The sequence below is a fragment of the Suillus clintonianus genome (assembly GCF_016758775.1).
Source record: "Suillus clintonianus strain FC179 chromosome Unknown DEU56scaffold_170, whole genome shotgun sequence".
NCBI classification, from domain to species: domain Eukaryota; kingdom Fungi; phylum Basidiomycota; class Agaricomycetes; order Boletales; family Suillaceae; genus Suillus; species Suillus clintonianus.
In genome coordinates, this window is record NW_024539394.1 from 18,412 (window position 1) to 38,382 (window position 19,971).

Sequence of the window (19,971 nt, forward strand, 5' to 3'; positions counted from 1 at the left end):
CACCCTACGAAGTTCCGTGCAAGTCGCCGTTCACGTGCCCAGGACAGTTGCAAAATAGGCACTTCGGTAGTTCTCCTACTTTTCTTTTTTTGGCACTCGCGAGCAGTTTTAAACTATATATTTATGCACATGCATTGCCCATGACGGGTTCCCGACTAGCCCTTCAACTTTTTCATTGACTTTCCTATCTTTGCTGGCCCAAATGTCTGATAAAGTATGTTCTATCGCATCTTGCCGTTAGCCAAATATATTGACTCAACCTCTCCAGCCAGAATTGACCATAAGCTTTGTTGTCGTTGGTGGTGGAATCGCAGGCCTTGCATGTGCGATAGCACTTAGACGAGTCGGCCATCGCGTACTTGTGCTCGAACGATACTCAGATGCAGAAGTTTCAAAGGTTGGTATCCCGCAGTTAGCTGCACTGTCGCATTCTCAATGCGTCGCTGGACAGATGTCGCACGGAGGCATTCGGTTGCCTCCAAACGTCTCGAAAGTTCTCTTTCATTGGGGCCTCGAGGGCCCTCTTCGGCAAGTATCTATAACGTCGAGAGCTATGGAGGTCGATATTTGTGCGTGTACATCGGCACCCCACCCCCAACCTATACTGACTTCATACACAGATGAAACAGGCGAGTTTATTGGTACCCACCGGTGGGAAGAAGAGGTACTGCGAGAGACTGGAGGAGAATTCCTCTTCCTGCATGTATGTATGATCTGCTGCCCTCGCTTCATACTAATTCCATCCACTCGTACAGCACGACGGTCTCCGGCGAGTTTTGTACGAGGCCGCTATAGCAGCGGGCGCTCAAGTGCGAGCGGGAGCAACTGTTGTCTCTGTAAGCGGTGATAGACCCCACGTGACATTGTCCACGGGGGAAACACTACTGGCCGATGTGATTATTGGCGCCGATGGCCGCTCGAGTTTAGTGCAACAAGCAATTGTCGGTAAGGATATTTTCGACGCAGCACCATATCAACATTTATTCTACAAGTAAGCATCGTCCTAGACTTTGTGGATGAAACTCATTATCTAACTGCTTTAGTACTACCGTCCCGGGAGCGCTTATGAGAGCCGACCCTCAATTAGCACTCTTCTTCAAGCAACCCGTTGTAAGTTGCGCACTCGCACGATCATGATTGACTTTAATGTGATGTTCAGGAGACTATGTATGTTTGGCTGGGCAACAACCGTTCGGCTTGTGCGTTTCGTATGGTATGCCAACAACTCGTGAAGTGCTTTGCTTAATCTAACAGCTACTGAGAAGGGAGGTAAAGACGAGTATGCGCTACATTTATGGGTGCCTTCCAGGCAAAAGGGGTTATCCGACGATGATTGCTGGGGAGGAGGCCTAGATTTAAATGAGATGCGGCGGCAGCTTGGAGAGTGCGAACCGAGGTACAATCAATCTCATAATGTTTGTTCATTCAGGCTGATCAAGATTTTCAGACTCCAAAAGATGACCAAACTGGCTGCCACACCTGCCCGTGTACAGGTCAAGATGGTTCCACCAATAGAGGATTGGGTTGATGAACACGGTCGTATGGTAATTCTAGGGGAAGCTGCACATCCACTTCCAGTATGCTACTACTCTGCCCAGAGAACGACGCATTGTGCTAACTCTTCCCTCAGGCAGGATCCTTGCAAGGCGGCGCAATGGCTGTAGAAGACGCTGCTGTACTCGGAAAGCTTTTCTCCCATCTCCGAGATAAGGACCAAATATCGACGTTTTTACATGCATTTCAAGATCTCCGGGAAGATCGCTGTGCCAGTGTCGTGCATACCGAACAATGCAATATGTATTTCCAAATGATGCCGGCTGGTCCTCAGCAGGAACAACGCGATCAGGACATGCGCGCCAAGACTGCTCAAGGGGAAAGTGTTTTCTGTGGCGGCGAAGCTTCCGAACAATGGGAGCAACTCAAAGTACTTTGCGGATACGATGCTGAAGATGAAGCCGACAACTGGTGGGTCAATTGGGGCCTTCTCCGCGAGAGAGCCAAGCAGCGGTCATTAGACATGGAGGCAGAAATGAACACTGCAAGGCTGGGTAGTCTCCGTTTGCGAGCATGACGAGTGCTCCTCCCCTCTTTATTATGTTATGTTTAGTGTATTCACATATATTGCTCGTTCCTTTCGTTTAATGGCGTCGCTCTCTAGTCACTCATTTGCTCATCGTTCCTTTCTGTAATCTCTCGTTGCATTGTTATTTTATTGATCTCTCAGTTCAGGACATTCGGATACCACCACATTAACATTAACACTACTATCGTTACAGTCGTATTTGCTACTCACAGGGCTATTGAATAGATTACCAAATTTCAAGGTTCGAGCTGCGTGATTGTGCTTATCAGATGAAGTGTCAGCGATCTCCTCACGCCAGCGCAGGCCTGCGTAAGCCAGCACTCCCCGGCACTCCCTCAGGGCTTCTGTTCAGGTATGAGAACCTGTGAGAAATCTCCGGACCGGGAAGAATGAACACGGAGTATGACACTTCAGGCTTCAGGTACAGGGCTGTACAGGGTCGACCATTGGTTAGCTCTAATGACGAAAGATCATGACGCATCGATAGGCACGTCTCGTATTGGTGCATTCGAAACCTTTCGAAACCCCCTCGTTGCTTGAAATCAGGCCAGGCTGGGGCTTACCTCCGCAGTCCACATACATGATTTCTAGTAGACTCGCCCTTGAATTCTAGTCCAATGTTGTATACAACCGCGTCATCGTCGAGCGAACGGGGCTCGTAAACGAGCCAATTCGGGGTGACGAAGGCGCTAAGTATTTGATTTGGAAACGATGTTTCCTATAGGAGGGCGCAGGACGCGTCGGATGCTAATTAAGAGTGCTAGGACGATCGATGACGACTCGGACAAATCATTAACACCGTCGGTAAACACCTTTTCGCATCTCTTCTTCTCTGAGAACCGGGTGAGTGATCACAGCGGAAAACGCTCCCGCGAAATAACGTACCGGTACTCAAACATAAGCTGTATTCCCACAAATATAATACAGCTTGCCGCGAGCAAAAATCGGAATCCTAATGGAGTATTAGATAGTCCATTATGACGTGTGACAAAGAACAAAAGGCGACCCACCTTGCCACGTTCCCAATATCTGGCTGGCCATATACATTATCCCCTCCGTACCGATAACAAATCCAACAAGGTTTGCAGAAGCCATCATCAACATGTTGAATACACCTCCAATTGCACAGACATGGCGATACCACGAAAATTGCCCGTACTGACCGCGGGAAGTCAATGAATCACAGAAGGTAAGAACACGAAGATGGTATCGACTAACCTGTGTTTGGGGGAGAAGATACCTCGCAAGCAGCTCAGGTAGAATGAAAAGAGTGACGAGCCATCCCCACGCAAGCAAGCGGAAAGACAGATCATGCCAGAGCGCGACAAATGAGAAAATGAGCGCAGTTGTCAGTGCAGTGTTCTTTGTGCCACCGAGCGGAATGTAAATGTATCTGTATGCCAGTGAGTAAGAAGCCTGCATATTTAAGACAACAGACGAACCGGACAACCCAGAGATTGTAAGACCGATGCCAACTTCGCCAAAATCCAAGAGTAGAGTAGTTATTGACTACGCACCGCACCATGTTTTCAGGTGGATCGATGCCGCATGCCAAAGACCAGAGACGGAAAAATCGCCATGGCAGAAGGAGCTACTCAGATGATCAGTCAAAATCAGACACCATTCCAAAAAAAACTTACTTTTAACCAAACGACGATGAGATTCCAAAAGCCGATCAGACTCATTTCCAGCGGTGTATAGCCTTGCCAAGCCTTGGCATCTTTGATAGCCACAACGTACATATAGTGTAGTATGGACTCCATGGTCAGGAGACTAACGAGGAAACGAACCAAGTAACGGATTTGGGCGCGTATGGGAATATCTGTAGGATGGTGCAACTGCATAATATAAATGAAAGCGAATGAAACAGAATATAGTTGTCCCGCACCTGCCACATGAAATTATTGAATGTCAGAATAGGACCAGCGATGTAGAGCGGAGGATAGAGGACATAAGCGATGTAGTTCCAATATGTATAATCTTCTAGAGGGAGTGGCGTGTTTGCTCTCTGCTTTTCGGTGGAAGCAGAGCTCAAGCTCTTCGAGATGCATAAGGATAGAGACGAATATGAAGGCTAGTTGCTTACTTCTCCTCCGCGAGAATTGTGGGCCCAATAGTAATCCATGTTGAATGACACCAATCTCAGCATAGTGATATTGAAGTTTATGTGCCAACGCGGATAAATGCCTTGGAATGCGTCCTGCATAGAAAGTCAGACGCTATTCATAATAGACACCTACAACGACGCACCAAAACTTCTAATGAAGGGTGGAAATTGGCGTACCGATATCCGCCATATATGTCATTGGCGAATAAGACTAAAACGTTAAAAATCCATGTCAGCAGTGGTCCCATGCGTGATCCTCTGGATGTCTTAGCAATCCAGTAATTAGTGGTCAGGATGAATATAATCTTGAAGATGCTCGTCCCGTGAAGGCCAATAAGGTATAGAGCAGAGAACGCGAGGAAAAACGGAATCAGGTAAAGCTTATCCGAGGGTATACTTGAGGCAGAGCGCAATACAGACCGTGTATATATATACTTGAGAGCGATGAAAAGCAGGACAAGGAGTGAGAGTGGGAGTATGTTGTTGCGAAATGATCGATACTGGGTATCACTGTTATCCTGCAAGAATAAAGGTCAGGGAATTATTTTGTGATTCCGGATATTGCATGAATCAAGAGGCAGAAATCGGCCAGGCTCCATGCCAACAAAATACGACACTCACAACTTCGCGTCCAAACATCCAGCCTGGTGACAATCTATGGCGATAATATGGATAATTCGGATGTAAAGCTAACGACGTTTCATCAGCATTATAAACGACCTTTTGCAACAAAATGCTACATACGTGAACTCAAGTGGATAGGTACCCATGCCATGAAAGGGATCGCAAACAAAGCGACCACATAGTAGAAGACAAATTCTGGAGTTTTCCACCTTTGAGGAGGGCGTGGTTCGTTTGGGATGCGACTTGAAGCAGCAATATCGACGGTGAGTGATGTAATTCCCCCTGGCTTTGGCGGATTGTAGTCGAGGTCGAATCTCGAGAAATTGCCTTCTTGGTTTCGCATGTCTGTCGGCATATCGATCACGACGTCCTTGAGCATGAACTCCGTATTTCTGGAAGGAAGGTGTATTGGTTCTGCGAGGTTTCAAGTCGAGTCCATCGGCAGGCTGCAAGTTGGAGAATCGCAGGAGGCGTTTGACAACTCGTCCGCGTTAGTGATGCGAGAAATTTCTTCCTTATGTGGACAGTGGCAGGCCGTGGTCTTGTTTCTTGGAAATTCGAATCGCATCATGGTTCCATTGACATCTACTGTGTATTGCCAGTCAGTTCCTCAGTGAAGGAATTTTTTTTGACTGCATAGCTGATACAATGCTTGGACGCGCAGTGGACGACATTTCCACGGGCTCAGATTCTGAATACTCTAAGTGGGTCCTTTGATTTCCTAACCGTCATGCCCAACTGAAGCTGTGCTGCTTCATCGGTTTCCAGTTCGGTGAGAAACCAAGTCACGACGGACATGCTGCATACTAAACCCAGTCGAAGTGGATATCGTGGTTTCTTTCATCCAAGGGCAACGAATATTTCTGTGAAGTCGAAGAGGACTATATCCTAGATAGATTCAATCTCACCGGCCTCAACAACGAAGTTTCAAACTATGCACAAGCGCTCGATTTAATCACGGATAATCTCGGTACACTTTTTAAGCCACTTTGATAGGCTGTGACTGAGAGCCATCGATTCCTAGACGACGACATACAAGACGAGCTACGCGGTGCACTCGATGTCCAGGCCCGTTTGTTGTATGGTCTAATCCATGCTCGATGGATCGTTACCGCCCGCGGACTTGCTAAAATGGTATCGTCTGCCTGCTCTCACCGCTAACGTTTCCTCACCTCCTTTCAGCTCGAGAAATTCAAGCGAGTGGATTTTGGTCGATGCCCGCGAGTACTCTGCCAATCTCAGCCACTGCTTCCGGTGGGCCTCAGTGACACGCCCTACGAAAAATCAGTTAAATTATACTGCGGCCGATGCGAGGATGTCTACTCTCCCAAATCGTCGCGCCATGGCTCCATTGATGGCGCTTACTTTGGCACGTCCTTCCCTCACCTATTGTTCCTTGTGTACCCTAGTCTTCTGCCACCGAAAGCCGGCCCTGTTGACCCCACTCCAAGCTCTCGTGGTCTTGAAAACGATTCAAGCAGAAAGAGTAGGAGAGCGAAGGAGGAACCAGAAATTTCCGAGAGTGTTGGAGAGACGGGCAGCACTTCAGGTGTCGCATTGAAAGCGGAAAGATATCGACCAAGGATATATGGGTTTCAGTTGAACGAGACTGCAAAGTTGCAGAGATGGCAAGAGGCTGTTCGTGATAGGTGAGCTAGTTTATTGTTTCCAAGACCTTTCTCATGCGTAATGTGTAGACAGATAGCACGACTCGAAGTGCTCGAGGACCTCAGTTAAATTATTTGTTTTACTTCTTTAAATCGCGATCATATCATATCAGTGCATTGGGCTCACTGCGTTGAAATTCACATTCTGTGAGCAGAGTCAGCAAACCTCCAAAGAGAGTTCTCACAAATCAAAAACGACGGAAAAGTGATCTGCACTCTTCATCGTCTACTCCGGATGACGACGACGATAGCTATTATATGTCTTTGCCAGTGGGGAAGAGGTCGAAAGGAGGCGTTGGCTATGCCGGAGAGGTGAAGGAAGATGTGAGTTTTCATATCCATATGAACATCATCAGTGGCTGTTACTGAGAAGATGAAAGACTTCTCGCTAATGAGAAGCTCAGGCCACCCAGCGCCTGAAAGATGAGAAGATCGGCACGATACTTTTCCATATCCCCGGACATCTTCCGTCTACATGGTTCACTCCGCAGCTCTTGCTCGTCTCCGTAGACGATTTAAGTTTCTCTGCACCACTCTTCTTATAAATGATTACCTCTCACACATTTCAGATTGTTCGGCGCTGTACTTTGAGTTATTTTAATGGCTCGAGGTAGTTCAAGGCTATAATTATACGTCCAACTACATTGATTGACGCGCATAATTACAGACTATATCCAAGTATGATGCCGATGCCGATCATGGCGGTTTTCTTTATCAAATCTGTCGCACCCAAGAACGTAGCCAAGGGTATAAAGTCACCCATATGGGAACGAACTATCATCTATGAAGGCAGTGCTGGCCCGTGAAGCAATTGTCATCCAAGCGCAAGCAGCTATCAAAGGATTGAATTCATTGAAACTCCTGACCCTGGGTACTTGAGATGAAAAAGGAGCAGAACCGCATGCCATCGTCCGCGAAGTGCGAGAAGAGACACCCTTGTCTAACCAGGTTTATGGAGTTCCTTTGGCCCATATTTTTGTCTGACTTAGCCAATCATGCAGCTCGAGTTGACGAGAATTGTGTAGACATCAAGGCGCTCATCAATGGTCCAGAAGGAACCCTTTCTCTCGCTCTCTTGTGATATTCTTGATTGCATTTTCTAGGTACCAAGACCAATGAAGATAGTCATTCCTTAGCGGGCCTCTGGAAAGTTGACATTGCTGCAAGTCTGCGCGTCCTGCCCCTTGAGTTCACTGGACATCCAGCATGAGGAGTTAGATGCCCGGTTGGGGAATGAGAGTGATGTATAAAGACATGCTGCAAGTATGAGGACGTCTGGTTCTGCTTATTGTTTTCTCATTTATTTGATCCAGTTTCCTACACAACCTCCGGCCCTTCTCGATCAACCGAGAGGAGAGTGAAATGGACTAGAAATTAGAGACGAGGCTCATTCTCTTATTCAGAGATTGAGAAGAACAACGTTCCAAGGGAACAGAAATGGAAGAGTGCTGTTGGGGTAAAGACTTGAGTGATAGAGTATTGTCCTCGATCTCATGTACAGAGCACCAGAAGTGAAAGTTTTGATCATTGCACCAGGACTGACGAAGAAAGTCTCTGCATATGCTCCTCAGCTGAACTTTGTCTCTAGCAGAGGTCGTCCTGAGGCTAGGCCCCACGTGCCTGATAGACTCCGAGTCGGCAGTCGGTTATCATTAATATTCCGGTTACTTAATACCCCTGGTTCTCGAACGGTTCCGCCATGCTTGAAATTTGAAAGGCGATGCAATTGTCAACTTGTTACCTGACTCAAAGTTTGCTCGAGGCTTATAAGACTTGCATATGTACCGCACCTTCTCTGCTCTGCGCTCCCACTCAGGATGAATGTGATAACTCTCTCTGCAACTGACTTTCCCATCAAGTCCGTGAAGATCTTCAGTTCTGATTTACTAGCTGAGGTCACTCGCGTTTTTCCCCTCGACTTTACCCAGTCTCTAGTACGTGCATTGTGATTGACCTCAGCAACTTCCACAACACTTACTACTACTACATAATAGGCTCAGGACGGGTCGCAGGTCGGGTCGCAGGTCATCGAGATTTCAAACCTTCCCAACCTGCATATCAGTGGAATTCGGGCATGTGTGACCACTGGTTCAGATGATCTGCTAGTCATGGATTACTACTGCCACAGCCGGCCCAATGTTGATCCTGTCAGTAGTGATGTCCTTCGTGATCTGAAGGCCGAGTGCACACGCTTGGAGGACGAGCGTCGACTAAGGCAACAAAGCTTCGCCTTCCTGTCGACGTACATGAACTCCCTTGCCAAAGGAGATGCTCCATCTGTGGCGGAACCTGCACAACTCGTTACGTTCTTCGATGAGTTCGTAGAAATCGGCAAGAGTCGATCTGAGGTCATTGCGGTACTTGACCAACAGATCAAGGACGTCACGAAGGAGTTAGACAAAGAAATACACCGACTTTACCTCGAGTCCCTCTCCTTGGTGACGAAAGCCACTGTTGTTATTGCACCAGTTTCTGGCCGCACGGCTACAATCGCTGAGCTGGAACTGAAGTACAGTGAGTTATCTTACCATCAAGTTACCGCACTTTCATCTCACCGAGTTCTCACTAGGGGTTAGCGCTACATGGAAACCAGAATACGAGATGCATGTCACGACTATTGACGGTGTCCCTTCTCCATCAGTTTCTCTCACTTATCGATGCCTCATTTTTCAGTCTACCGGGGAGAATTGGGATAATGTGGAGCTTGCGGTGACGACAGCCAAGTCCCGTGCTCCTTCAGGAGGACTACCTGAGCCAAAGAGGACAGAGATCAGGCAACAAGGGCCCCTGGTGCAGCCTGACTCGTACCATGAATCGGCAGTTAAGCCCCAAATTACGCCATTGTGGAAAACACCAGGACATGGTTCATTATTCGGAAGTGCTATGCCCTCAACACAGCAAGCAAGCCAAGGCCTATTTGGAAGCGCTTTTGGTGCTTCTCACCAAGCAGACTCCAGCCAAGCCTCATTCGGGGCCGCACAGGGACCTGCAGCAGGCAACGTGTTCGGAGCTTCACAAGCACAACCCACCGCCACAACTCCAGGTCTCTTTGGATCTACTTCAGCGCAGCCAATTGCAAGTTCAACGTTAGCGTTCGGAGCTTCTCAATTTCCAGCACAACCCACCGCCACAACTTCAGGTCTCTTTGGATCTACATCAACGCAGCCAATTGCAGGTTCAACGTTGGCGTTCGGAGCTTCTCAATTTCCAGCACAACCCACCGCCACAACTTCAGGTCTCTTTGGATCTAAACCTCCCCCATATTCATCCCCACAGAACTCAAATGTGTCGAGTTTCGGCGGGGGTACCACGACAGAGAACACCCTTAGCTTCAACCAACAAGCACCAAATTTGACGCAAGTTCATATATTGCCAGTGCCGTTTCCGTCCGCTCCAGTGCCATCCTCGCCGCAGCACCAAGATGGAGAAAGCGTGGTGTTGGCACAGGTGAGTCATGATTGTTCCCTATTACTAGCAGGTCCGACAATGGTTTTTTCGTAGCCCGACAAAGACGTTACCCACACAGCGACTGCAAAAGTGTCCATTCCAAGTCGTGCAGCAGGGGGATGCCATCACGTTCTCATAGCAACCATCCCACTGAAAGCGATATTTACAAGAATCGCAGTACCAAGCATTGATACCCGCGTCTTTTTTACTGTGGGTGGTGTTTCGTTTATGTCATCGTATCTGCCTCATATCTACCACTCTAGTGCGATATTCTAAATTCCAGCAACTATGTTCTGACTCCTGGCACCGTTCACACTCGCCTGGATGGAAAACACGTTTCTGACAGCGACATCACGGTACGTTATTTCATATAATTAGTTTCCGGGACCTATCACCTTGCACATCACATCAGAGCGTCAAGCAGCCACAAACCATTCATTGCTCTCTTGGTATCGACCCTGCTGTGACCACTCAGTTCAGCCGCAGTGTCGACTCACTGCCCGACTTCACCGTGCTCAATGGCAAGGTGGTTACGACGCATACTATCACGACCACCATCAAAAACACGCACCGCCACCCCGTCAGCAACGTCATCGTTCGTACATCCCTGCCGCTTCCTGCAGACCCTCGTGTCACAGTCGCATTGCAAGAGCCTGAAGGTCTGGCTGGTATCGACTCGGGCACGGTGCGGGTGAGAGATGGGTGTCATGCAAGGTGGTTGACCACTGGAAACCGTGCTGGAAAGAATGATGGACTGTTCGAGTGGGTGTGCAGTAGTGTGAAACCCGGTTCAGAGATGTTGAAAGCAGTATGGTATGTGACTGCCCCTCGCGGTCTCAGTTTCACAACACAGTAGCCTGCTTGTTTGCGGCAATTACCTGTACGAGAAGGAACAGTCATTCCAAATTGTTGTTGTTTCGAGGCGGAATTAAAACTTCCAGTGTAAGAAACCCTCTGTATAGTACTGTACAAAATTTTTGCGCGCGCGTCAATTGTAATACATCGTCGTTGTCTGGTCTTGACCATCTTTTACAGTACGCCATCGCTGCGCACAGCACATTGCCCGAATTCCAGCTTCTTCAAACCTTCATCCTTGGGTAAAATGTCCTTTTACACCTGATTTAGCTGATTTGACTATATGTATTACGACGAACTCACGTGTTCGAAGATCCCCAAGGGAAGAGCGAGAGTCACACAAGCATTTGGAGAGTCCTGAGATAAAACTGAATCAAACTGTCGAGGAACTCAGATTGGACTTGACTTACCACAATCGCACCAATATGGCTTTCCACCGGCGCAGCAGACATCAAAAGGTCTGAATGAGGATGAGCACCTATCTTTCTCTCACAGAACACACACTTACATGCTTGTTCACGGGCTATGGTCATACTCGCTGATCAGTAGACGATTCATTTTGCGACGCAGGGCTTACTGTAACCAATCTTCATAAGATAAGCGATGGCGTTCAGAGCAGCCTGTTTGTATGCCACCGTGCTAAGTAGAAGCATTGAGCTACGCATCAATATGTCAAGGGAAAAGACACTGACGCATCCATGTTGTACTGGGTACCATCGCCGTCTGTTAAATGGTATCATCAATAATGCATGATGTCGGATTCAGTGTGCCCATGCATACGGTAATCTACGCTGATCCCTTGGAAGATCAACTAGCAACTTGGGTCAGCGACCAAAACAGATGATGTGCGTCTGCCCTTACTTTTGCAGAGTATAGCGGATCGACAGGAGAGGGCTGTGACGGTCAGCACCGGTGAGTGTCCACCTGAGACCAGTACATACCAAGAAGATGGGTTGTTTCATAGCAAACTTCTCAACACCACCCTTGATGATGCTAGTGCTGAAAGTGACGATTCCAGCCTGACAACCCGCATTAGTGAGAGCAGGTCAAGATTCCAAAAATACATACCATTTCGATGGCGCCACAGAAGGACAGCTAAGTAGCATTCATTCAGATCATTGACGCGCTGACAGATTCTAGCCTACCTCGCCCTGTCGGAATGTTAGCATGAGTGCAACTGCGTGATTAAGACACTTACATCTCCTTGAGAGAAGTGGAGATCGCCAACAGACAAGTTTGCCCCCTTCACGAAAACAGGGAAATAGCAACGTGAGCCCCTTGATCCAAAGTATGTGAATAACAACGGAAGCCTGCAGCGAACTTTCTTTACCTTGACAAGTTTTTGATCTATGAAGCAGACAGTTACAGCGAGGTGAGATAACCAAGGCTTGTTTGAGGGAAGCTTACATCACAGTTACCGCCATGTTCTCTTCCAGGAATCGTCCGCGCGCCCTCGCGGTAGATTTTCCCTCGTACATCATCAGGAAGTTCTTGGCCGACATATGCGCCTGGTACCAATGGGCCGTAGGCGACAGGAGGAACTGAATTAGCGTGAGCTTCAATAAGGGCACCTTCACGCTTGTTCCAGGTTGCAAGCAGCTCAGCGGATGGTGCTGTGCCAATCAAACCAGGATGCGACACGCCAGCGAAGCGCACGCCAGGAATGTGCCTTGAAGTGGCATACACGCCTGGAAAGGCATGTCGTTAGGTTGTGCATGCATTGTAGACAGATACAAACCATGGAAATCCCAGATAGCCTTTGCAGCTCTGCTCTGGAACTCGCGAGCTACGTAAAATGTTGAATTAGAAAGACGCGGAGCATGCCATCTAAATTCGCTCACCAAACAACCCACCACCGTTCTCGAGCTCGAAAATACCCTGTTGCACTTTAGGCGCTTTGCTAAATTATCATTTTTGTGAGTCCTTACAGTGTAGCCCCAGGGCATCTTGTCAAATGGTCTGACTATGAACGAATAAATGGGACATAGACGAGCAATCAGGTACGGCATACCATCAAGAATGTCAACCACAAGACAATCTCCAGGCTCGGCACCCTCCACGGCGATTGGACCGGACAGATTATGAACGCTGGTCAGGTCTACGTCTCTGATATCATCGCTCGCTGACGAAAACAATCACATTTAAGCAAAGCTCTATGATGACGAAAGCCCGTGCACGTACTGTCGTTGTTACCGATCTGCGCTCCTGTCCAGTCAACACATTCGATATTGAATACCTGTGCAAATAATCGAACGTGAGACAGATGTCTACATTCAGGGACACATGACATACCTGTCCGGGTTTGACTGTGGCAACAGCAGGGATGTCGGGACTGCGAACAGGGTCATGGGATCGATTGAGGAACGAAAAGCTTATTAACTCACTGCCAGCGGTTGTGGAGGCCCTGGAAAACGTTAGCAAATGCTCTAATTACAAAGACACAAGGAGCAAACCTTCTGTTCCCTTGCAGGACTTTTAACCGATTGACATCATGAGCGCTCAAGACGTACGAACTTCAACCCAAAAACCTACATAAAAGGATCAGCCTAGAGAGGAAATGTTCAATTGTCAACTTTTGCAGGGTGAACTGGACGCAGCTGCGTACCGAAATCAAGGTTGGGTGAGCTACGGAGTTCGCTACAGTTGCCATGAGTTAATCGCGTCTTGCGTTTGACGAGGTTTGCGAGGAGAAAGCTAAGTCGAAGGGAGCGGAACATCGATTGAAGCCACTGGCTTATAATGGCTCTTGATAAGACCAGCGGTCCGCGTTATCTTGTCATGGGAGCTTTATGAGTACTTGGCAATCCTGTACACAGGCTCATGCCAAAGGCTTAATTTTGGACCAGTTGGTAACGTCAGAACGGAGCAGCGCACTAAGCCGAGATTCTCACCTACCATGGTCACGCGCACTCCCAGATAATAGCAAGTTCATAAAGCATGCACAATATTGTACCATTTTCATAAATGCGTGCGAACCTCAAAGATCAATTGCTAGTGACTTGCCACTATAAGCTGAAGCAATATAGGACAGTACTAGTTCAAGTGGCCTTCTACACACATTTACATGAAAACCAATGCAGCTGTAGATACAGCTGTGGCCCCTAAAACAGCATACCCAGCCCTGTAAGCTCCTGTGAGACTCAAAACTTCAGAAGCTACATGAGCAGACATCAATTAAACAAAACACAAATAACATACATTTACCCATGTCCCAACTCAAGTGTCGCAAACCATTCCAGAAGTGGAAAGTGAAAGGCGCAGCCAGAATCACCTTGCCGGTGTACTTCACGTAGTCTGGAAGCCCTCCGACGAACTCGATGATATGTGCGCTGTCGAAAGTATCTGGAGCAACGAGGTATGCTAGCGAAAAGCCGTACAAGACTTAATGAGGTCAGTGACACTATATTTCAGTCATTTATGAGGAATCGGACATACGTGCACTAAGCGCACCGCCAGTTGCGCGGTTTGCAATCGAGCTAAGCCATGTTAGTTGAGGCTGGTATATTGTGAAGTGAGGGCTGGAAGGGCGTTTGAGACGCTGGGCGTTCAGAATTGCTTCCGACGCTGATGGAGACAGGGATTGTATCTGCACACCACTAAATTACATTTAGAAATGATATTTCAAAATGGCGCAAAAGACATCTTACCGCTTGAGAATTACGGAAGGCGAGGCAGTTGATCTCCCTGTATTAAGCATGTTAGTATACCACTTTCCAATTATGATGGCACTAACCGGTCACTGAGGCGAACGCTACTCTCCTCGTAGAACCAACAATACGAGCGGACATCATGATGAAGTATGGTAAAGGAGAGAAAGCGGAAACTGACCGTCGGTGATAGACGGAATCGGATCGTGGGAAATCTTGTCACACTTCACACTCCATAAATTCGAGGACTTATGTCCAAGGGCAGAAAACTTCAAGTTGTGCATTGTAGGAGACTGGTTACAAAGAAGCCTATAACAGCGAGGTACGCGTTGGGGGAATCCTGCGCACTATGTACTGAATACGACGGGCACAATAGGCTAAGAAATCAAAAACAGATCTCTCGTCATCATGAGCCACTCGGGAACGTAATTTCCAGTTGCTGAAGCCCTGACGTAGAACCTGGAACCGAGAAAAAACTTCGTCCATGTTCGGACGTTGTGTTGGATCTGAGTGCATCATGTCCGACACCAGACCGTTCAGGAATTCCACACCCGAGTAACACTGTTTTGTCAAAATCAGAGTGTGAGGAATGAGAAGTCAACATTGCACTTTACATCGAGAAAGGTTTCTTGAATGGCATGCCCAAGATACCAAACATCAGTTGGGAAAGGGTTCCAAGGTTTGGTGTAGGCTTGCGCGAACTCTGGTACTCCTTTGTCTCCACCATATATGGGTATTTCTAGTGGATTGGAATCGGACGCATCATATTTGCGGGAGATGCCAAAGTCTATGTAATAGTATCGTGGCGGAGATTGCGTGCGTGTGCGATGCCTGGCCGGGCGTTTGAGGTCCACCGACATATATTGGTCGCTTGGATGCCATGCGTCTTTGAACATGCTGCCGTCCATCATTATGTTTAGCTGCATGCAATCCCTATGCCCAGGCCATGAGACAAATCACTCGAACAACTAGAAAACTTACCGGTGAGCGACGTGATGTCTATGCATGAAGCGCAGCCCCTTCAAATGAAAGAAATAAGTGATGTGACGTGAATCAATCAATCGAGACCTTACCTCAAAAAGCTGGTGGATAAAGTCTACAACTTCTCCAACCGTGTCAAAATAGGGATCCGTAGCATATCGAAGTAACGGCATGACAAGTATTGCAAGATTACCATCGGCGGGCACCTGCAGAACATCATAGATTGGCACGCAATGGTTGGCTGGATCTTGACTGAGAAGGGAGCTACAGAAATAACGGCCGATTTCTATCTCATACGGGTGCATCTTTATGTTTATACGTTTGAGTGATACACGAGCGCCATCTTGGATGCGCTGTGCGTCTAACAGATGATAGTGCTGAAGGACACGTGGTAGTTGACCAACATTGCTATTGTTGAAGCACCTACTCGTGCCATGATTCCATCCTCGCAATTTATGTCAATTTTGTTGGTATTCGTCCAAGATGGTACCCAATCTGGAGTGTAGCGACTTCGTAGCTTGTAGCCCTTTTCTTTGAGGAAGTCGTAGTGGTCCCTCCACCAAATCTCGTGTTCGGAAAGTTGGGATTGAGCAGCGGAGGCTGACACGGAGTCCATCCTAAGAAAACTGGCTGAGCTGTGGTGTGAACTAAAGGTGTCGGTTCTGGACCATAGAGAACAAATATGGACCTATAAGGGTAAATTTCGGACTTCGGCCGCGGCTAGGTAGCTATAACGCGGACTTCAGAACCAACTTGGTAATTACATAATAGTGAAACGTCACTGTGCTTGTCACATGGACCCCCAAGTTACTCACTTACTTATCTCATGTACAGGCAAAGCACAGCAATTCATATATTCATAGTATCCAGTACGTATCTGCAAAGTACTCTGATAGGAAACTTTTACCCAAATATCAAGTTTTTATCTCATCGATATCGAGGAATCAGTATTGCTCTCGAGCGTCAAACAGACTTCGTCCACCACTGGCACTGCCAGTCGCTATGTTCCCGTAATTTTCTTGTGGAGGAACTGAATATTGTTGTCCTTGCTCTTTGGACTTATAATCTCTGATCGCTCGTATCAGTCTTTGTATATAACCAAGGCAATCAGCGCGATACATCCTACCAACTTCTGTCATTTTAGTGCTAACCAATGGGTCCCCCGACGACGACCCCGGTAGCCACGCCACTGGAATCTGCGAGCCAATTTCCGGACTCGCCTACAACTCTTACCACGGTGAAGGGCCGGTCAGATTACGAAAAGGGCGAGTATTATCTGCGATCATCGCTGGCGACCTTGAAAGAGCTCGCCAAGTTGTTGGAAAATGAGACCCTCTCAGCGGATCAAAAATCTGTCTACGTTGAAGCTTACACGACTAGCAAGCGTCTATATGATGAGTGGGTTTTTTTTTACCCCATTCAAAGGCCTTTCTTATCCATCCCCGCAGAACGACAGCTGTCAGGGACAAACTGTTGAAGCAAAAGAAATCTTTTCGCAAGCTGCTCGTTAACTTTTTCGTACGCAACTCGGATGCAAAGCGCTTTCATAAAGTCTCATATTGGAGTTACTCGTCTATCAGAGTAAGTCACACAACAGCCAGCACCTCAGAATTGTAGTTAAATAGCGACAAAGAGAACTTCGGATGGCCTGAACAGACTATTGCTGCCGGAGATTGGTATGTCAGAAGGAAATGGAAAGTTTCCCTCGCTCACTCCGCTCTGTTGGTTAGCATTAGAAAGTCTCTCGTCCGCGATTGAGGAAAGTCCACGTGATGTAGAAGAAGGTATGTATCATCACATCCTGTGATGGAACACTAAACATATCTTTGATCAAGACAATCTTTCAGGTCGGTATGAAGATTATATCCCTGCGTCCGCGTATCTAATACAGTGGATCGGTCGAAGGTCTTTGTCCGAACGAAGACATCCGGGAAATAAATCTGGATGTAAATACCGAACAAGAAGCACAAGAGGCCGTTGCAATCATCGATCGACTTGGTAGGGCGCTCTCCAACGAAGAAGACGAACTTGAAGATGATGATCGAACCAGTGAGTTTCTCAATCATCGCCCGTGATATCACTTAACAGACTTCTTGATGTCTCAGTCAAACCCTCGACCTCACAAAGTAGACCGTCGTCTCCCAGCCCCAGCTGCTGCACATTCAATATTATCTACAATATCAACCAAAGTGTGGTGTCTTTTGATTCAGAATCGACAGGCACAACATTGAACGTCGGGATGGATGGGGGTATGTCATATTTGTTGCCAATGTCATCGCGTAATGTTTATTAATGACAATAGGTGTCGGCTCTTCATCTGATTTGTATACTGATACCAATCAGCCACCGTCTCAATGAAATTGATTTGCACGTTGCAGCGCGTTCAATATATCTAGTCAACAGTACCGTATTAGTAATATATCATTGATATGGATATGGCATTCGTGGGTCTCTGGAGGTCTCTGGATGCGTTCGCAGGGCTAGAAAAAGTCGTGACGATGGTGATGAGTGCGGGCACTTCCAGCTGGATTCAGAGTTTACAAGCAGCCGTTAGTTCAAACTCCGGCAATGATGTTATCACACAAAACGTCACAAGTCGTAATCCCAGGTTCTGCTCCGCGAGGCTGGAAAGCACAGCATTAATAGTGTGTTCAAGTTCGGGATGTACTCTCGAGGAGCGGCGACCAATATCGAGATCAATCAGATTTGATGTGGCAATTTGTCCTGTACGCGACTCGTGAAGATCACTTGGTTCGCCCCACTCCAAATCACTGAAATTGATGCATTCGTCTGGCACCGACCCTGTAGCAAGGTTGGTCGATTTCTGGGGAAGGTTAGGGACGGTGTGAACAAGTTCAGAATTTCTGTGAGTCCACGAGCATGCGTACTGAGTTCCTAGAATGCGGCTAAGATTGCACAACAGGGACTCCCGGCAGCTGTAGCCCTGTTCCCCGAATGTCAATCATGAACGTGCTTCGACCCCGAATATCGAGGTAGGTTCTCAAACTTGCCCTTCAGTTTCTGCGCTCTCTCTAAATTTTTGTGGTAGCACAGGTTGATACCCAACCAGCACATCGGGATGCACAAGAGGCTGCGAGGCACATGCATCCACTTTCGGGACCTGTGACAACTGTGGCATCTGCCGGCCAATCCGCGCAAAAGAATCTCGATGCTGCAGACGAGTTCAAGGACAGATATCTCCAATCCCTCAGGATATTCGACCCCATTATCGAGAAGATCACGGATGTATGAGCCACCTCTCGATCAGAACCGAACTAATCCTGTTCCACAGGTACATCCAGCAAAGATGGCACGGCTTCCCTGAACGCCACGAGGCGCCATTGCCAACACGAGAAGACCAATATCAGGTTGAGCTTAAAACGCATGGGGTCCCTCCTCAGCGGCACCACAAGCCCAGATTCCATAATCCGACCCCTTCACGCATCCTTCTGCAATTTCCTGACGAACCGACAATACAATGAAGAGTTTTTCATCGCTGGTTGAATGCACAACACGACCTTGCATCCACGCCACTTGTAGTGATAGAACATATTCTTCGCTTTAATATCTGTTGTTTCAAGCCTTCGTTTCTTCCTATTTGCAAAGAAGCACGGCTAACGACAAGCTACACGCATAGTATAACAATCATTCTTCTGGTACTCACTAAAGTACGAGTCCAAATTATACCTATCTAAAGCATGTAAGTATATCAATCCCACACACTACTCGCGTGTACATATATACGTCTGCACGCGGCATGAGGTGTGATTGTTTGATATTGCACCGAAAAAACCACTTCAGGGGCTGCAATGGGCAATGCGGCGCCTGTACACAATGGTGCGTTGGTCGAGATGTTGGGGATCACAGCCAATAAGAAGGCAGAGGAGTAAGGAGGACAAGGAGGGAAGACAGAGATCCAACTCATGGCTCGCGAAGGACTGCATAAAAACAATGTTTTGACCGAGGATTCGGCTTTCCTGCCACCAGGATGTATTCGGCTGGGTACCATGAAGAGACATCAAATGAAGCAAGGCCGCTCGAGACTATCATACATATGCATGTTGGTATTGTGGAGGGGAACGAAAGAAAAAATACCATGAAGGTTCAGTTTGTACATGTTGAATCCGCAAGGGGTTGTCAAACACGCGCAAATACATTCCTTCAACCACAACTCCAAGTCAGTCGATTGGTCGACGTCGCTAAATTAATTGGTTTACCGGGCCCGCTACTAGTGAGTCGCATGCAGTATTGTTCTATCTAACAGGTTTACAGTCCTACACATTTGGTTGAGGCATAAATCAAGGAAGCTGAAACGCCACTGATCCACCCACCGTTCTTGGGTACTCGCACTCAATTATCACCTCGATCCCATATAATGTGCCCACACCTCACCCGCCGTGGTGTTACATGCAAATTTTTTCCACCAAGTCCAACTTTCCCTGCGTAGGACGTTCTGAAATGTGCATCTGGCTGGAGAAGGATCGTATCGCAAGGTGAAAGTACCACAGATATGCATCATCCTTTGTAACAAATACTACGGTTGCCTAATCGGGATGTCCT

At 47.5% G+C, this 19,971-nt stretch overlaps 8 protein-coding genes across 8 annotated transcripts; 4 read left to right on the top strand and 4 right to left on the bottom strand.

The window, feature by feature from the left end:
* Positions 1 to 2,332, top strand: DEU56DRAFT_841667 (uncharacterized protein). Its single transcript, XM_041355006.1, has 10 exons — positions 1 to 214; positions 269 to 397; positions 452 to 569; positions 621 to 703; positions 756 to 991; positions 1,044 to 1,110; positions 1,160 to 1,213; positions 1,266 to 1,396; positions 1,448 to 1,577; positions 1,631 to 2,332. The coding sequence occupies exons 1-10, from the start codon at positions 203 to 205 to the stop codon at positions 2,069 to 2,071; spliced, it is 1,401 nt and encodes a 466-aa protein (XP_041201484.1). The 5' UTR covers positions 1 to 202; the 3' UTR covers positions 2,072 to 2,332.
* A 154-nt stretch (positions 2,333 to 2,486) lies between these two features.
* DEU56DRAFT_841671 (MBOAT, membrane-bound O-acyltransferase family-domain-containing protein) lies at positions 2,487 to 5,271 on the bottom strand. Its single transcript, XM_041355007.1, has 11 exons — positions 4,935 to 5,271; positions 4,812 to 4,879; positions 4,334 to 4,708; positions 4,170 to 4,283; positions 3,972 to 4,121; positions 3,724 to 3,921; positions 3,526 to 3,674; positions 3,302 to 3,476; positions 3,094 to 3,241; positions 2,969 to 3,035; positions 2,487 to 2,915 (listed from the first exon to the last, which is right to left on the bottom strand). The coding sequence occupies exons 1-11, from the start codon at positions 5,191 to 5,193 to the stop codon at positions 2,876 to 2,878; spliced, it is 1,743 nt and encodes a 580-aa protein (XP_041201485.1). The 5' UTR covers positions 5,194 to 5,271; the 3' UTR covers positions 2,487 to 2,875.
* Positions 5,272 to 5,462: 191 nt separating this feature from the next.
* Positions 5,463 to 6,551, top strand: DEU56DRAFT_748863 (casein kinase II, regulatory subunit; the record flags this gene model as incomplete). Its single annotated transcript, XM_041349384.1, has 5 exons — positions 5,463 to 5,522; positions 5,637 to 5,784; positions 5,839 to 5,948; positions 5,997 to 6,463; positions 6,512 to 6,551. 5 exons carry the CDS (start codon positions 5,463 to 5,465, stop codon positions 6,549 to 6,551), a joined length of 825 nt encoding a protein of 274 aa, XP_041201486.1.
* Positions 6,552 to 8,166: 1,615 nt separating this feature from the next.
* On the top strand, positions 8,167 to 10,784 carry DEU56DRAFT_896191 (uncharacterized protein; the record flags this gene model as incomplete). The annotated part of the gene is made up of 6 exons (XM_041356412.1): positions 8,167 to 8,415; positions 8,476 to 8,995; positions 9,051 to 9,773; positions 9,993 to 10,138; positions 10,192 to 10,284; positions 10,341 to 10,784. Exons 1-6 carry the CDS (start codon positions 8,299 to 8,301, stop codon positions 10,782 to 10,784), a joined length of 2,043 nt encoding a protein of 680 aa, XP_041201487.1. The 5' UTR covers positions 8,167 to 8,298.
* Positions 10,785 to 10,797: 13 nt separating this feature from the next.
* On the bottom strand, positions 10,798 to 13,786 carry DEU56DRAFT_187345 (Acetamidase Formamidase). The gene is made up of 25 exons (XM_041344974.1): positions 13,675 to 13,786; positions 13,389 to 13,613; positions 13,316 to 13,329; positions 13,237 to 13,255; positions 13,168 to 13,187; positions 13,076 to 13,115; positions 12,965 to 13,019; positions 12,795 to 12,905; positions 12,712 to 12,746; positions 12,625 to 12,661; positions 12,522 to 12,569; positions 12,191 to 12,471; positions 12,114 to 12,130; positions 11,982 to 12,060; positions 11,929 to 11,934; positions 11,852 to 11,878; positions 11,725 to 11,802; positions 11,645 to 11,677; positions 11,564 to 11,594; positions 11,476 to 11,506; positions 11,361 to 11,422; positions 11,292 to 11,306; positions 11,194 to 11,243; positions 11,087 to 11,140; positions 10,798 to 11,035 (listed from the first exon to the last, which is right to left on the bottom strand). The coding sequence occupies exons 2-25, from the start codon at positions 13,431 to 13,433 to the stop codon at positions 10,958 to 10,960; spliced, it is 1,266 nt and encodes a 421-aa protein (XP_041201488.1). The 5' UTR covers positions 13,434 to 13,613; positions 13,675 to 13,786; the 3' UTR covers positions 10,798 to 10,957.
* Positions 13,445 to 14,625, bottom strand: DEU56DRAFT_187397 (SDHC, cytochrome b subunit of succinate dehydrogenase). Its single transcript, XM_041344975.1, has 6 exons — positions 14,517 to 14,625; positions 14,431 to 14,467; positions 14,219 to 14,379; positions 13,982 to 14,164; positions 13,675 to 13,929; positions 13,445 to 13,613 (listed from the first exon to the last, which is right to left on the bottom strand). The coding sequence occupies exons 1-5, from the start codon at positions 14,572 to 14,574 to the stop codon at positions 13,844 to 13,846; spliced, it is 525 nt and encodes a 174-aa protein (XP_041201489.1). The 5' UTR covers positions 14,575 to 14,625; the 3' UTR covers positions 13,445 to 13,613; positions 13,675 to 13,843.
* Positions 14,626 to 14,659: 34 nt separating this feature from the next.
* DEU56DRAFT_841683 (kinase-like domain-containing protein) lies at positions 14,660 to 16,114 on the bottom strand. The gene is made up of 5 exons (XM_041355008.1): positions 15,839 to 16,114; positions 15,504 to 15,788; positions 15,412 to 15,449; positions 15,045 to 15,363; positions 14,660 to 14,991 (listed from the first exon to the last, which is right to left on the bottom strand). The coding sequence occupies exons 1-5, from the start codon at positions 16,025 to 16,027 to the stop codon at positions 14,740 to 14,742; spliced, it is 1,083 nt and encodes a 360-aa protein (XP_041201490.1). The 5' UTR covers positions 16,028 to 16,114; the 3' UTR covers positions 14,660 to 14,739.
* A 450-nt stretch (positions 16,115 to 16,564) lies between these two features.
* On the top strand, positions 16,565 to 18,893 carry DEU56DRAFT_919528 (uncharacterized protein; the record flags this gene model as incomplete). The annotated part of the gene is made up of 9 exons (XM_041358278.1): positions 16,565 to 16,809; positions 16,860 to 16,992; positions 17,045 to 17,087; positions 17,142 to 17,195; positions 17,247 to 17,262; positions 17,303 to 17,460; positions 17,517 to 17,660; positions 18,461 to 18,657; positions 18,714 to 18,893. The coding sequence occupies 9 exons, from the start codon at positions 16,565 to 16,567 to the stop codon at positions 18,891 to 18,893; spliced, it is 1,170 nt and encodes a 389-aa protein (XP_041201491.1).
* Positions 18,894 to 19,971: the final 1,078 nt, after the last annotated feature.